Source organism: Athene cunicularia, assembly GCF_003259725.1.
Source record: "Athene cunicularia isolate RWA chromosome 12 unlocalized genomic scaffold, athCun1 chr12_part1, whole genome shotgun sequence".
Taxonomy (NCBI): domain Eukaryota; kingdom Metazoa; phylum Chordata; class Aves; order Strigiformes; family Strigidae; genus Athene; species Athene cunicularia.
The window spans coordinates 2,282,150-2,299,422 of record NW_020799116.1 but is presented as its reverse complement, the minus strand read 5'-3'; the positions used below and the strand labels follow the sequence as shown (position 1 = coordinate 2,299,422).

Here is a 17,273-nt window from a genome sequence, read left to right as displayed (position 1 = left end):
ACTCAATTTACGGAGCTAAATGATCCTCTAAAAACATGTTGGTGCATTGCTAATGAAGAGACTTAATTAAGTTGTGAATTTGATAATAGCAGATCTTTAACAACAAATCAAAGCACAAAGATTATTTTTGGTTTTGTTATACTGGAAACATGTAGACATGTACAGAAATCATTCCAGCCTGAGTGCTGTCGTTGTGTTCGTTGCTGTTGCTAGGTATGGGCAGATGACTGCAGGGAGCTACTGCTACATTGGGCCTCAGGGAATCGTCCATGGGACTGTGGTAAGAGATTGGGGGAAGCTCTGTTTGTTGAGACGTTTTGGAGGAGGGTATCTTCCACAGTGGCCAGTGGCTGGAGTGGATCAGATTGCTGTGAGAGGATGTTCTGGCTACCAAAGAAATTCTCGTTGCCTGCTCCTTATATAAATTAGTGTCCTTCCACTCAGATAGTACAGGGCATCTTATCCAGGACATAGACCTGAAGGAATCTGCACTCAAGGTCTCAGTCTGAGCTCGTATCTAGCTACAATAAGTGAATTATGAATTGACCAAATGTGTTAGATAAAAACATTTTCTTGGCTTGTTTTCTTAGCCGTTCTCCTTAGCTGTCTTTTGCAGCCATCCCGAATGAGTCTCTCTACCCCAAGAGCAGCATGTTGGGAACCACTGATTATTCTGTTTCATAGTGAGAGGAGTAATCAGGACAGATGGTTTCATAGCATCACTTTGTAACATGTCATCTTCTTAAAAGATTAAAACGGTTTGGTGGTCCCAATGACCCCTGAGTTTCAAACTCTGTTTGCAAAAGGCACAGAAAAATGTTTCCATTTCAGGGACTCTGAAAATAGCTCCTGCTAATAGTTCTGTTGTGTTGTGTGCAGCTCACAGTGCTCAATGCAGGCCGTCGCTACTTGAAGGCAGAAGATCTGTCCGGGAAGGTGTTTGTCACTTCTGGTCTCGGAGGGATGAGTGGGGCTCAGGCGAAGGCTGCAGTCATCGCTGGCTGCGTGGGGATCATTGCGGAGGTGGGAGCAATGGTTCTTTCATTCTGTCTTCTCTCCTTCATACGCTGAACCAGACCCCTCGTTCTCCTGATCTGACATGTTCCTCAAGTAACCCCGACAAGCCAAACTCAAAGGTCCTCATTGCTGGGATCTCTCTGTTCTTTTCATTGCTGAGCATTTTTCACTGCTATTCCACTCTATTTGTTCACTCCCTGGATCAGACTCTAAGGATATGGCCTGTAACTCCTTATGGTTGCTTCACAAATAATGCAGCGTGGTGCTGTGAGATGAGACATGTGCTTGAGCTAACCTCATTTCACATGTGAAAGGGTATAACTTCCACAGTCAGTTCCCCCCCCAAATCTATGTTAAAAAGGTGTTAGTTACGTTACAATTAATCTTTAATGCCTCTGGCACTGTTATCGGGTGTGATGAAAAGTTTAAAATGTTGGTGTGATTCACTCGTCAAGGTTGGGACTATTGAAGTTGCTTGGTGTTGGGATTCTCTGAAGTCAATGGGATTTTGTAAAACTGGGAATTTTAAAGTTGGCTTCACTATGAAGATGGTGAGGCTAATATAAGCCCCTCTAAGAGTCCCAGTTTGTAGACAGCAAAGGTAAGTTCTGCTGAGGGAAAATGCTGATGGGAGAGAAGTTCTGTAGTGTCATTTTCCCTGTTCCCTGAAGCTCACCCACAGCATTTATTCTTTGTAGAGAGCCTTTCATCCTGATGTAATATTCCTCTGTTCCAAATATGTTAAAATAGCCCAGCTATTTCCTCCCATAAACAAACAGATTCTAATAATGATCTGTGATTCGAAGACTGCTAATGTCCAGGCAATGGGACTGGTGTGTGGTAAGATCCACTGGATCCACAGATATCCTTAAGTATCATACATAATGCAGAACACCAGCGTCGTAATTTTGGTAAGCAGGCATGGTCTGTAAGTTCTGAGTGAAATACTTTTCATATAAAAAAGCAACGTTAGGTCCTCCCAATATCTGTGTTTTCTGGCTGTTCTGCTTATTGTAGAGTTCTGTTCTAACAAATCAAATGGAGGGATTGACTACAGAAACACTGCAACACTTTTCAACAGAAAATTCTGCAATTCTGTGAAAACGGTAGCGATTATTTGTAGTGAAATTGGCTATTGAGAAACAATAAACATTTCCATGCGTTTCTTTCCTTGTGGCTACCTTTCAATTCAATCCACTGGGGAAACATTCTTGGTGGAGCAGATAGAGGACTGACCGAACTGCACCGAGCTCTTCTGACTGTTGGCAGGTGATGAGCTCTTGTTACTGCTCCAGAGGGAGAGAGATTTTTTTGGAGACTTAACCTCCAGTTGGAGCTGACTGAAGTGGGAGTTAGTTTAGCCTTCTCAGACGAAGTCATTTATAGAGAGAATTAGCTGGCAGACCTCTGCTGTGGGCATGTCATTTGCTGCAATCAAAAGGGTAAGAATATTGCAATCTGGCCAGTGGTAATTATAATTAAACTTCAGAACATAATGGGTCAGACTGCCCACCTGGCGTGCAGTAAATCTGACCTGCTCTGGCTAGTTTAGGTCTTACTCACGGAAGGTTAGGGTTTCTGTTTTACAGGGATGGTGCAAAAGTGGTTTTGTTGGCACATAAGTTTTGCATGTATTTGAGATCTCATCAGGTACTCCCTGCAGATAAAATAAATATATTCAATTTATTATTGAATAAATTATCTTTGTACAGACTTCTACTCTGTCATCATGATCTTTTAAATGCTAGAATACAAAGGAAAGATTCCAGGGAATGCTATTCACAGCAGTCCTTTGTCCTTTTCATCTCTACGGCTGCAGATGATTTTGTTCAGGAGACTGAATATCGCCTGGTTTTTATCTCCTGTGAGATGATCCTTGTCGGAAATGAGTCTCGGGAGCACATGTGGATAGCTATATATATGTACATATTATTTATTTAAGGAACTATTTATGCAAATGACACTGATGAATTGTGCAAGAGATGTCATTTTGTCAGCCAGGGCTTCCGAAGCCCAGACAGAAGGGATTAATGGTGCAAGTCTTTTACCTCTTCTGTTTGACACGAAGCAGATGATTGTAATTTTATGAAATAATTGTATGGAGGGCCAGATTATCTCCTCTGAGCTGCACTAAGCTCTCTAGGGTTACACTGGAAGTGACATTAGCTCATCGTGCTGGTGCAATTTTTTAAAAATTACTGAGACGCTGATCAAAAAATTAGCACACTTTTGGAAGTGTGGTTCAAAGGATCCGGTTTTCTTGAGTGTGCTAGCAAGTCTGTGAAAGGCTGAGACTGTCAGAGAGCTGAACAAAATATGTAGGATGCGGTAACAGATTTAGATGGATCTGATCTGTTATGCTGAGCTTTAAATGAACCCGATTCCTGTAATTTGTACAGACCATTTAATATATTTCCTCCAGTGATGTTTTAAATAACACCCAAAGAGGTTGTCCCTCACGGCACCCGATTTATTAAATAATTCCATTGGCAGTGACACTGATATTACCATATCTGGGGTTTTGGAAGGATAGTCTTTATTAATGATGTGGGAAATGATGGCAGGTTTCTCATGCTAAGAATAATTAGGAAAGAAAAGGTTTCCTGGTGTTCAGGCGACTCCTGAATACAGAATTTATTTAATTTAGATATAAGTGCTTTGTTAATGAGAAATAATAGAATGAAAATTATGGTGGTGGATTATAGAGAAGTAAAAATGCTTTAATAAAATATGAGAAGATACTAGGGCTATATGTTCTTATGCAGACACCACTGTGGGTGTCTGAATCCGTTGCTACCACGGAAAATTGACTTGAATTAATTTTCCACTTGCTTTATGCCACTGATGGCTCATTACAAAAAGTATTAATGATGTGCAGGTTTGCACATTGAACCGTTAATACCGAATCTGTGCCAAAGCCTCCACAGTTTGTCTATCCATTTATGTTTTTATCCAGCTCTCTCCTAGGCATATACACGCCGACACACACAGAAGCTGAGCCCAGAAGAGTGTACAGATTTGGGACTGAGCTTGTTTGGAGCTTCAAAGCTCAAACAAGAGGGAATTCAAGACATAGTTTTGTTTTGATCCATTCCATTTTTCAGAGGCATTAGCTAGCTGGGATAAGAAAATGCTTTCCTCTTTTCCATATTTGGTTGAGACTTTCAACCAGCAGTTGAAGAATAAAAGTGAGAGTCAATTTTATTTAGCAAACCGTTGCTTCATCCTGGGCAGTCTGGCAGAAACATCTATCGCTGAGCTGATCAAAGAAAGTATTTTCTTAATTAAATAGAAATTGTGTTGTCACAGAAAATAGCCAGATTTGAAAAATAAATTAGAAAGATTTTTACTTTTGCTTTTTTTCAAGATAATAATGAAAAGAAACAATAAGAATAATTAAAATTGGCAGGAAAATATTACCTCTTTGTACAATTTTAATGATAACTTTTGGTGTGCAAAATATTTTGGAAAGTGTTCTGTCAAAGGGTTGTTTTTTTTTTTTCTCTTGCTTCGAGCCTGGAGTAAAAGAGAACAGAAAATGTTAAAAAAAAAAAAAAAGTTGAAAAATAAGTATTTGAACAATTATTCCATATTTTTTTATATGGTCTATATTTTTAATATGCCAAGGCAGAGCTATTCCCTTTACCTATTTGCTACTCTTTCTTGCAGGTTAATTGCAAAAATACGGGTAAAGTGACTGGATAGGGGAAACAGGAGTTTTAAGACCCCTGCTGTTTCTCTTAGGTTGATGAAGCAGCACTGCTGAAACGTCACAAGCAGGGATGGCTGATGGAAATCTCTAACAACCTGGACCATTGCATTGCACGCCTTAGGTATGACTCGTAACGTGGCTCAGTGAGTTTATCTCTGCTTCCTAATCCTCACTTCACGTCTTTCTCCACTGGGCCGTTTTAGTGTGCATATAGAAAGGGTCGAGGGGCACCTCTTCTTATTCCAGGCCTGCTTTTGAATGTGAATCCATCCATCAGAACAGCAGCAGTCATTATTAGTGACTGCCAGTGCTTGCTGCAAGCCACTGCTAATGCTTCACATCACTTATATGTTAAATGTGACTTCATTCCATTTCATGAATATGCACAGAGCAATTACAAATAATGTTACACTTGAAGCATCACTCAAGCTTCCTGGAATCATCGATTACATGAAGGTTGGCAGATCTGTTGCTTATGGGTGTTGGAAACCACTCGTAGACTTTTTTTGCTAGGTTTGACTATGTATGTGATTTGTACGTTGCAAGGTGGAATTACATGAGGTGCATTTTCTTCAACCAATCTTTTTTATCTATTCTAGAGATGCAAGAAAGAATAAAATTGCCCTTAGCTTGGGATACCATGGGAATGTGGTAGATCTATGGTAAGTAGTGTATATGGACAATGGATATATTAATGCTTTTGCTTGTAAGTCAACCTGGAATTATTTCCCAAACTTGGAAGAGAAGAGGCATTAAACCTAGTGCTGAGTTCATTACTCTAGATGCTCATGAAAAACTGTATTGTCAAAAAAGGGGTCTTCATCCTTGTGTTTCCGTTGCCAGTTTCTTCCCATGCATCTTCTCCTTTCCTTATGGAGCCCTGAATTTCTTAGGAAAATAAATCCCTAAGATTCTTCCTTCTAACCTTTTGCTAACTGGATAGCAACAAAATGCCTTTGACTTCAGTGGAGAATAGAATTATCAAGGTATTGATCAAATAAAAATAATCAGATGATGGATAGAAATTCTGGCACTCTGACGCTTTATTCAATGGTAAATCTTGCTGTCACACCATATGCCAAGGGCTGAGAATGACCAGTAAGACTGGTATGTCATACTGGTATCTGACTCATCTATCAGCATTCCTGCACAGGTAAATGTGAAGTATAAAAGTTGCACCTAAATCTTCATCACCACCATTTCCCACCTCCTGAATGGTAAAACAAAGACTTAGCCCGCCAAGGGCATACCTTCATAAACAGCTTCTTGGGATGGAAGATGCTCACCTGAAAGAGGAACTGGAATGTGAAACGAGAGCTGCTGGTCAAACACTCCGTTCATTGTCTTCTCCAGGGAGAGGCTCGTATATGAGTTGGACACAACAGGAGAGCTGCTAGTTGATCTGGGGTCTGACCAAACTTCATGTCATAACCCATTCAGTGGGGGATACTATCCGGTACAGCTTGGCTTTGAGGAAGCGAAGCAGCTCCTTGCCACCAATCCGGGGAAGTTCCGGACCCTGGTACAAGAGAGGTAAATCTATTTGACTTTGGATGAGGGACCTACAAGAACCTTTCCAGTTTCCCAATTCCATATCATACTACTCTAAGACAAAGGTATCAGAAAGGTAAACTTCTGGGAGGGACTCATTTCTAACAAGCTAGTTATGACCTAAAAAAAAAGTTTCATTTGTTGGGTGTTGATTTACTTCTCTAGAGTTCCAAGAGGTTACACCTATGCATGTACAACTCCATATGCAACTATGCAGCACGGAGATTAGAACTAGATAATATTCTGGTATCAGAGTGAGCAGTCCTGGGGTATGATCCACTATTGGAAACAAAGGGAAAATTGGGCTGTTTTGGCCAAGGGAGAGGCCAGAACAGTGACGTTTAGCGGTTTTCAGCTTTTCTGTCTCTGCTCGCTTTCTCTGTGAACTTATTAAACGGTTTTGCAGTTTTGTGTAGGCTTTTTTTTGTTGTTGTTGTTGCCTTCCATCCTTAGAGCTGTCTGCATTTCTTTGCTGAAAGACGTGATCCCTCTCTGCTAATTAATGAAGTTCCCTTAATGCCTGCGAATTGGGGATAACAGGTGCTGCAGAGACGGGAAGCATCTCAGTTGATATCTTATGGCTTTATGTCTGAATTTGTCTGGGGTCTTTCAGTTCCATCTGTCTCCCCTACTCCCATGCCTTTAGTGACTTCCTGATATTATTCTTCTGGATATTTTATCAATCTCAAGAATAACTGTTTCCTTCTTTATTTCAGTCTGAAGAGACATGTGGCTGCTATTAACAGACTAGCTGATAAGGGCATGTTTTTTTGGGATTATGGCAATGCTTTTCTCTTGGAAGCTCAAAGGGCTGGTGAGTAGATTCTGGAGTTGTTAGGTGGAAACAAGGACAATCCTGCATGCGTCTTCGCAGCTGATTATTTTGGTAGGATAGGGTTGGTCACTGTGTTATACTAAGTCTTTAATCTCTCATTCTCTGAGACCCCTGACCTTCTCTGTGGCTGAGGTAGAGCCTTCATGGGAACCCAGGCACAGTCTGGTTTTGTATTTTCTAGTTTTTCTTCATCAGATCACTGACTATTAAAATTCTTTCATAGGTGCTGATGTTGAGAAAAGAGGAGCCAATAAAACAGAATTTCGATATCCTTCCTACGTTCAACACATCATGGGGTATGTTGGGGGGAGTCTGGAATAAAGCATGTTTGGAATAAACCCCCTCTGTTTATGGGGAGAGTGCTACAGAGATTCCACTTAGTGCAAATCTTGCAGTGCAATATAAATGATGAGAAGGAGTCAACAGTAGCAGTAGGAAAATTGATCTCACAGGTGTTGTGGCAGAGTTAGTCTTGTTTTCTCCACTCTGGAGCAATGCCCGGTGTGGATTGGGAAGATATCCTGTTGGTTGTAAACATCATGCTCCTGTTTTCTCTTGGCTTCCTTAGAGTTACTCTTGCATTTTCCTGTGTACAGGGGAAAAGAAGAGCCAGACCTGGAGGGATATGTTATATGTCAACTCTGACAGCAGAAGTTTGGCATGTCTTGATAATGGTGTAAAGCTTTATTCTTTTTACAATTAAAAGGTCTTACGAAAGCAGACACCAGATGTGTGAACAGTAAGCTAAAACACTGCCAAATGAAAACTCTTCGCTTCTTTACATGAACAGCTTCAGGTCTTCTTTTGTTGCATCAATTTTCCTCAAGCAGTTCTATTCAATAGAATAGCCAAGTCACAACCTAAAACTGTAACTGTAGGCAACTTCACTTCTAGGTGCTAAAAATGAAGAGCTTGTCTCTTCCGAACAGTAGAGCTCAATTCCAAAACATCAAAGCCTATGTCTACGCTGAAGTTAAAAGCACATCTGAAACAGGACACAGTACCTCTTACCCAAGCCGTGCATACTGCCTGTAGAAAAAGCTGTGCTCAGGACATCTGTTGAAGGACTGAGTTTGTAACACCTTTTGCCTCTGACTCACGCTTAACTTGCTTATATCATGTGAATAAGAGCTTGAACGTAGAGTAAGGCACCGACAAGATTAGATCTCAGCTGAAGCATATCTCGCTATTGTGTATAAACAATGTGGACAGCAAAAGACTCTGGACTCAGGCACTTGTTCAGAACCTACACTTGTCTGAGAGTGTAGCTACACTCAGAGTTAGCCTTGGTTAAGGATGAAAAGACCAGGCAGCAAGGAGAGTATATTTGAGGAAACAAAAGAAAAAACTGCAATTCATCTGATGATTCACTTGTTTGGTTGAACTGCCTAAGATTCCTATCAAAATTCTGGCCTGACTGTATTTTTATACAGCTGTCAATGGCTGCGTGAAACAGCGCTGTTTAATTTCTGAATTAATGGTCCCTGATGCTTCTGTTTAGATTAGTTCATTGAAAATGTTTCAAATTCTTCCGTCTCCAGCTAATGAAAGAAAAGCACTGCTAGCAGCCAGGATAAATAAGGAAAGAATTTCAACTATCTCTTAATGAAACATGTTCTCTTCCCAGGGACATTTTTTCCCTGGGATTTGGGCCATTCCGCTGGGTTTGCACCTCAGGTGACCCACAGGATCTTGCTACCACTGACTCAATTGCCACGGCTGTGCTGGAAGACTCTATACGTCAGGGAGGTAAGACACCATCCCATGCCCCCATCACCGGGGGTGCTTCTGGGGAGGAAAGGAAACTGAGAGTTGTGAAATGTGTGTTAGCTTTTGGCTGAGGCCATAGGAAGCATTCTCTTGCCTGTTCCATGTGGGCAGGAAATCTTGCTGTTCTCCACACGCCTGTAAGGAGTGTAACCAGTAGGTGAAATGTAAAAACACCATGTAGAGAGGTTATTGATCCCAAAGCTATCGTTGCAATTTTGGCTAAGAGCCTTTCTCCTGATTTGTTACAGATTTTCCTTCACTTTGTCACCTCGAAACTTTAAGACAAACAATATCTTTCATCAACAGGTCTTCAAGAGTTGTTGTGGTTTGTTGTGGTTTTTTTTAAAGGAGTTGCATCGCTTTGCCCCTGTCTCACAGGTCAACGAGGCATGGGAGGTTTTTAAGAGGGTAGCAAGCAGATCAGTGGCAGGAGACCAGGTTTCATGGATGTGGTGCTCCATCCAGTGTCACTTATTTGTGATTACAATTTTGAGGTCTTTCTCTTTTTGTCATTTGTTAATAAATTGACAGCTGTTTCTACTCACTGGTGGAACCCATCTGGAATATCTGCATGGCTCTGTCTGCTGCCTTAGTATCTAGGAATCACACTCTACTTCACTCTTCCATATCTCTGAAAGTGGGCTGTTACTGTTATCCCCTGCTTATGAATGGGAATTGAGACCAAGCTCATTTTGTGCCAGCAAATGTGAACCCTAACCCCCCAGGTTGCAGTGGAAGGCCCTGCTGCGTTCCCTTCCTTTCTCTACTTTTCCAGTAACTGGACAGCAGACTCAGTCTTACATGTCAGTTGTCCCTTAGCACTGAAGTCTTCAGATTCTGCTTCTCAGAATCAAGGAAGGGATCAGCAAGAAATGGATCACAAATCCAAAGCATATTTTATGGGGAGGAGAGCATAAACATGTTTATCTGCTAATATTGAAATATTTATTGCTCTTTTCATGAAAGACATAATTGAAATATAAATAGAAGTGTGAAAATTTTGAATGCTCTCCTATTTTTTCTGGAACAGTTAGCATTGTGAGGATCTAGGGTGGTGTTTCTGAAGAGGATCTATCACATTCAGATACGTCTCTCATTTGAAACAAAACTACTGTTGTCTTCCTATAATGTAAGGCTGGTGTCCAGCCTCCTCTTCCTAAGAGGTGAATTATTGGTAGAGTGGGTCTGACCTTGCAAGGTCCTTACCTCTGTCCTAAACTTTTCTTAGGAGTCATCTTCAAGAAACAGCACTGGAGCATGAGGTGTTTCTCATGCAATGACCCAAAAGTGCCTACCCTGTTCTATGGATGTTGGAACTTTCATGTTTTTAGAACTGGTCCTTTGGCTTAATTGAAGAGAGGGTGGAATTCGATGCTATAGTGCTGGATCTAACTTCCAAAATTTGCAGTAAATTTTTTGCCATGTACTTCAATCTCCAGTAATCTTAAGATTTAACTGATGCATGACCTTTGGATGGTTTGCACTGTAAGACTGGGAAATGAATCAGTTGCTGTGTGTACAATAGTGTGTGTGTGTTTATATAGGCAGTAATGTAAAGCTGGGGAGAGAAGTCTCTTCCACAGACAAAAAGCATTGAACTCTTGCATGTATATTCTTAATTTAAATGAAAAATGACATTTAAAAAATCCCAACAGGTAAAAACAGGCTTAAGGGCAAGGCTATTATTGGATTTGCTGTTGAATTTGGCAGGACAATGAGAATAGGATTTCAAAGAGAAATGAAAACAGAATTTGGCCAGAAAATAAGCAGCCATTCATGAATTCATGTTCTCGAGTATTCCACTTGCTGCCCACTTCCTATGGGACCTGGGCTTGGACCAAACTCCAGAGTCTGGATATGCTCACACACATATCCGTCTAAAATCTGAATCTACCTTTGAATTTTATAAAATAAATCTGTTATGAAGACTGAGTGAAAACTCTGCAGAGCTGAAGTCTGTTATTACATTCCAAGTCTAAACTTTTGACCTGGCCTTGAGTCCAATGTTAACCATTCTTCTCCTTTTGTGGAGACGGATTTTTGCACTTAAACCTCAAAAACTGTTAAAAAGTCCTGTGTAGTGTTATCTGCTTCCACTCCTAAGGTACCTGAGCTTTTCAGTTAGGCTTTGCACAAGAGATGCAGCACTGATGGTTGGAGTGTAACTTGGACTTACAGCCTCCGTGGTGGTTTGAAGACTGAACTGATGCATAACAACAATACAAATCTCCCAAGAGCTAAGGGAGTCAGTCTCTGTTGATGAGGACTATTCCTCTGAGTACATAGTGCTTTCTAGTATCTTTTAAACCCTAAATAAGTACAAGGGCCTTTGAAATACCAGAAGCATCACAGGAGCCTGCCTGACTTCAAAACACACTCCTGCTGGGATGTGGAGTTGGAGGTAGCAGTTTAGCATATGAGACACATGGAGCTACTCCAAAGTTAAGGTCTTTCTAGAAAGAGCTGTAACATTTTTTAAAATTCCAGAATTTAAGACTAAAAGGGAGGATTCTTCACTTCCCCAGGGATAACTGATGAAATCAGACTTTGGACACATCACAGGTTAGGACAGAGGATGTGACTGTTTATTGGAGCTGGCTGGGAGGGACAGTGTGCTGTGTTGAGATATGTCTTTGTAGCCAGTATCCTCATCTGTCTTCTGGACATGTTCGACAGCATTAGCAGACAGTAAGATATTTTCTATAAGTCTATGCTCTGTGAAGTATAAGATATGGTAGGTACTTTCTGGGATATCTTATAAAAGCGATAGAAAGGAGCTCATTCTTTATTTGGCTTTCTGTATTAACTTCTGTAAACTCTCATTAAATATCTATAATAATCAAAATGAATACTACCCATCACCATCTAGGAGATGCTTCCTTAAAGCTTACGAGTGGCAGCACGATCCCACTAGGACAGCACTAGCATATGTTTCATCGTTCGCTCCCTGTGAAGCTAAGAGGTGACACGTTAATCCTGGTTGGAGCGTTTAGAAGCTATCACTTGGAGCCAACCCCTAGAGCACTGACAGGTCTTTCTAGGATCATTAAAGCTCTCTGTGGAAGGCCTGCATCTGCAGGAACGATCATATTTTACATTTCCCTTTAACAATGTGTTTAAGCTGGATTAAATATGAGTATCTTGCCTTTTCCTCTTTCCTTTTTCTGGTTTTACTATGCATATCTGCTGACATATTGCCTAGTGGGAAGATATTAATCTAAACACTCAGTTGCTGGGGACAAGTTCAAGTTAGCAGTGTGCAGTATTTCCAGTTTGACTGACTTTTGAAAAAAAAAAAAAAGTTATATGTGCATTATAATTTGACTTGAAAATGGGTGAGAGAGGGGAAGTGATGGGGAATGTGCTATCTCGGCCTCTGCAGAAATTATTATAACCTGAAGCTCCTCAAGCTGCCCAGGGCAGGGTCAGGCTGGCTCTGAGGAAGGATTTCTGTGCAGAAGGGGCTGTTGGGCGTTGGAATGGGCTGCCCAGGGCAGGGGGGAGTCCCTGGGATCCCTGGGGGGGTTGAAGAGTCGGGCTGAGCCAGGACTGAGGGATCTGGGGGAGTTGGGAAGGGTCAGGGTGAGGTTCATGGTTGGGCTGGAGGAGCTGCAAGGGCTTTTCCAACCCAGATGATTTGGGTTCTGTGATTCCAGTGCATGAGCAAGTCACTGGCTTAGCATGTTGCCACATGCCAGCTGAGCCCTGGTAGCTGACCATGTCTCCCAGGACAGGGTAATGTGACTTAGCTGAGCTCATACAGAAAGAGCCTACAGGCAGTAACTTCGGCTGCTGTAACCTCGTCTGAGCTCACGCTCAGCCTGTGTGGAAAGGCACAACTGTAAAAGCCCTCAAATTTAAGACAGCAAGACAATTGTTCTGTCCCATTCCATACCCCCTCTCCCTTTTGTCACTCCCTGCAGATGGTGCCATGCCTGTGGAGGCAGCTGGTTGTACTGAGGTCACCATGTATCTGAGTGATATGTGCCGTATTTCCCTGGTTTTCACTTCAAATATCTTTATCCTTACTCTGTTTTGGTTTGGCTGATTGAGCTGGAATAGCACAGATATGAATCGAGAAGCTGGAGAGTATAAAAACATTGTATGTCATTTTCTTCTTAGATAGCATATATATGTATTAAAAAGTGTAGGGTGGATTTACACATAAAGCAGCTGCTCCATAATAAGCTGTTCTGTGCAGTTTGTGCTCCACAGTAACACGAGGCAGCACACCTCGGTTTGTAGGATAAGAGACCTCGCTTTTCTCTTGGAATAAAAACATTCACATGGGCCATTTAGCAACTGCTGTGCTATAAATCTATATCTCAGCATTGTCGTAACTTATTCTCAAGTACGTATCGCTAGCTGCTTCTGAGAATTTCTGCTGGCTGACTCAGAGGAGTTATTTACTACCTGATGCAAGACTGGGCTGTAGTACCCAGTGTTGTGGAGTTTGCTAAAGCTACTGACTGAGCAAGGGCTTGGAGAGGGACTGGCATTTAGCAGGCAGCAAGCCAGGTGACCAAAAATGAACAGTAGCTGTAACCCATATTTCAAGGTTTAATGTAGTTTCCTGAAGATCAGAATGGGAGCTATTGTTCCAGCTGTCTCCTGGGCAACATCTCATACCTTCCTCTAAATACACAGTACCAGTTACTGCACCGGCTGCACAGAGGATTCTAGATATCATTTCCTATTTGCGTGCCTGTATCCCAGAGCAGAATTTGACGTTGCAGTGCTGTCAGATGAATTAAATTAAGTTTAGAGCATATTGCATTCATTTTCAAAACCTCTTTTCTTTCTTGCTTTCTCTTGCAAGTGAGCACATCTGTGAAGCAGCAGTACCATGACAACATCCGCTGGATCCGGGAAGCTGGCAGGCACAGCTTGGTAAGGGCACAACCTCCTTTGGCATGTGTGACCGCTCCTGGTCCAAAATGCAGGTTTTGAACGCTGGACTGGAAAGCAGGAATGGGCATGAATGAAAACACTGGCTGTAACTCCCAGGGCTGATAACTTAAACTCTCTCCACAGCGGGGTTTTACGGTGAGCTGAAGCAGTTCTTACCCTTCGCTTCCTCATCTGGAAACATTCAAACAACCCAGCGATATCTAGTCTTATATCTGGAGTGAAACACATCAATGATTCCCCCTCCACCTCATTTGTAACTACCTTTCTCTCAGAGCACTATTCAAATTGTCCTTCTTGGCACTGCTTTGGCCCAACCTCTTCAAACCTGCAGTTCCCAGTGCCCTTTCCAAGAGCAGGTGATGAGGCCAAAGAACTGCCCTCCTTTTGCACTGTGGGAAGCAGATTGCCAGTGAAGCATCTTTTGTTTTTTTTCTTTTAGGACAGGCTCTCACTGTGAAGCTAAGGGGTAACACTGTAGGGTTCATATGTGCTCTGCTCATCTGGAAGCCAGATTGGTCTGTGGGGTAAAAGCCAGAGGGGAGCATAACTGTGCAGGACAGATGTTCTCTGCCATTCTTTGTCTCCATGTTTCTCTTCTTTCCAGCCCACCGTTGCCAGTTCCAAACCTCTGCTTCTCAGTTGTTGATAAGGGATTTGTTGATGGGGGATTATAGCCTAGCAGTCAGGTTGATTTAAAAAGTGGGATTTATTGGACAGTAGCAGCTGAATACAGAAATACATGTCACTGATTGTGTGAGTGGAGATAAAACTCAGTTCAAAGAGGGATTTTAATTTCTTTTTTTCTGGAAGCTGGATGTTGATGAAGAAATAATCTGTACTTTCTCGTACAGAAGGGAAGGGGTCACTCCTGTGACTCCATTTATCTGGGGCCTGAAGATAAGCCAGTTGCACAGAGAACCTTATCACTGGCATTTTTGTTTTCCAGGTTGTTGGCTCTCAAGCTAGAATCTTATATTCTGACCAGAGGGGTCGTGTGTCTATAGCTGTGGCTATTAACAGAGCAATTTCCGAAGGAAGGATTAAGGTTTGTCTTTTTTGTCTTGATATGGTCTGGTAATTGTGTTTAATATCTGAGACTGGGGTGGCAGGTGGGAAAGAAGAAAGGTTCTACCAGTGAGAGCAGAAGTGGGCCAAGTGTTCTGTTAGCATGTATTAGAGCTCAGTCCTCCTCTCTGCCTGCCACCAGTATTGTGCTGTGTAATAGAAGAGAGACTCTCTGAAATATGCTGCCTTTTATTTCACGTTGGGAATCTGTCTTATTTTCTATTTGGGCATCTACAACGACAACATATGCTGTGATTTGCTGAAAACACGAGGCAGGGACTGTAACTCCTTAGCAGTGCCTCAAATGTTAAAGGTAACAAAGGACTGGGGCGCTCCCCAGTGCTTCTTACCCTCTATCCCTCCCTTTCAGCCCTGTTATGGCTACAGCCAGCTCTGCAGTCAGTTTTCATTTGCATTGCATATGTGAATGAAGAAAACTGTTAGGCTTGATGCTGCCACTCTAGTGCACAAGGAATAATATCTTACTCATCTGTGTGAAATCCCACTGACCATATGTGGTGGTGTAAAAATACATACGGTGGGCTAAATTGTATAGGGATTTTCCAAGTTCTTTGTGAATACTGTAGGTAGATGTAGGCACCCCTCAGAAATTACACCCGTTACTTGCTGTGTGTGCAGCAGCATCTGACCAAAACATTGTCACTCATTCATCTTCATCTCTTTTATAGCTGGATTACAATCACCCTTTTTAAAGGGGCAAGCTCAACTTAGAATGGATTCCAGCTAGGAAAGGTCTGGGTTTTGTTACTTAGAAAATGTCTGTTAAAATATTTCAAATGCTGTTGACCTTCTCGGGATTCAAAATTAGTGTCACTGCAAGCTAGTCTCAAAAAATAAACCTGACCAGACAGAGCACTCCCTTGGAGCTATGACTGACAAGGTCAGACTCCCAGGCCCTTTGGATTTTGTTGCATCCTTTTTTAATTTATGCAGATCTCCATTCCTCCTCTTGCAGGTTGGGTGTTCATGTCTATTTTCAATGTTGTTTTTTTTTTTTTTTTTAATTCACTGCCAGCATAAAACAGAGCCAGCTAATTCCATAGCACATCATGCCAGGAGTGAATTATCCTTACATAAACCCTGTGCATAGCCAATGAAAATGAAGACCTGCAAGCTGATCTAGATTCAAACTGTCAGTTACATTCCAGATCAAAAATGGACTTGAACTGTAACTGATTTTCATTGCTAACTTGGTTTTAGTCTTAAAGCCTTGAGACTAAAATTTTAAAAGAATGAAAAATTGTAAAACTTCTTACTGTTAGTTTTGATTTCAACAGCAAACAAGAACTATTTTTGAATGAATATTTTTGCATACTGAAATAAACATCTTTGAAATTTCAGCATGGAAATGCCCAGAAGAAATAACCTGGCTCCTTCCCCTCTTCTCCCTGCCCTCCTTTGAGGATGCCATGGGCATAAAACGAAGCTTTTGTTCTTAGTTATGAAAGGATGGTGGCTTTCATGAACAGTATGTGAGCAACTATTTAAATAACAGCAGGTGGAGAAGGTGTTTCAGGGGGTTTGGAAGAGGGGGCAACACTGAGGTTTGAACTTGCTGAAGACACAAGTGCATTTGGCAAACGATGGTCCTCAGTAGCATTACAAATCCATGAAGGATTCCATTATCTTGTCCTTGGCTTTTTGCAGGCTCCGGTAGTCCTCAGCCGGGATCACCATGACGTGAGTGGGACCGACAGTCCTTACAGAGAAACCTCAAACATTTATGATGGATCAGCCTTTTGTGCAGGTCAGCAGAGCAGCCACGGCTTGTCTGTCTGGGCAAACAAGGAAATTGCTTGAAAATAGAAATTGGGGGTGGGGGGTGGTTATGCAACATTTTAAAAATGTTTTTGTTTAACCCTTTAATCCCAATTTATCAGATTTCCCAAGAAAGGAATTTAATATGGGATTTAATAGTGATACAGACATGAATGTGGAGCTAAATAGGAGAGGTCCATAACAATGCTGAAAAAAATCAATGAAGATGCACCAGATTTACCTGAATGTGAATGGAGAGCAGTCTATCTCAGAAGACTGGGTCTTCTGGTTGATTTTACTTTTGCACCTCGCTGTTCCGACGAGGTCATCTGAGCAGAATTACAGCTGTATTTTCTTGGGATTCACAAGCTGAAAATCAGGTCTATAACAGTATTTTGCTTAAAGCCAAAAGATTCATAGCTGCATTTGCTTCGTTGTCCAAGGACTCAAGAAAACAGTCTGGAGTTCCTGAAAGGAACTTTTCTGGTTATAAGGGAACATACTTTGATAGCATAAAAAGCATAAAAACGGATGTCAGTCATTCTGCGTCGGACTCCAAGCCTTGTTGCTCACTTACAGTGTGACTGGGCAAGTCATGTAGGTTTGCTATACAAAAGGAACCATAAATTCTGC

General features: G+C 41.6%; 1 protein-coding gene across 1 annotated transcript in view; it reads left to right on the top strand.

Annotated features, from left to right (window-relative positions):
* UROC1 (urocanate hydratase 1) overlaps positions 1–17,273 on the top strand; it is a 44,223-nt gene that overhangs the window by 17,205 nt on the left and 9,745 nt on the right. Inside the window, exons 8-18 of the mRNA XM_026857436.1 lie at positions 214–280; positions 880–1,023; positions 4,762–4,850; positions 5,329–5,391; positions 6,083–6,262; positions 6,997–7,094; positions 7,339–7,411; positions 8,743–8,864; positions 13,705–13,775; positions 14,743–14,841; positions 16,530–16,629. Of these exons, the coding sequence (XP_026713237.1) occupies positions 214–280; positions 880–1,023; positions 4,762–4,850; positions 5,329–5,391; positions 6,083–6,262; positions 6,997–7,094; positions 7,339–7,411; positions 8,743–8,864; positions 13,705–13,775; positions 14,743–14,841; positions 16,530–16,629 (1,106 nt within the window). The remainder of the gene's footprint in view (positions 1–213; positions 281–879; positions 1,024–4,761; positions 4,851–5,328; positions 5,392–6,082; positions 6,263–6,996; positions 7,095–7,338; positions 7,412–8,742; positions 8,865–13,704; positions 13,776–14,742; positions 14,842–16,529; positions 16,630–17,273) is intronic.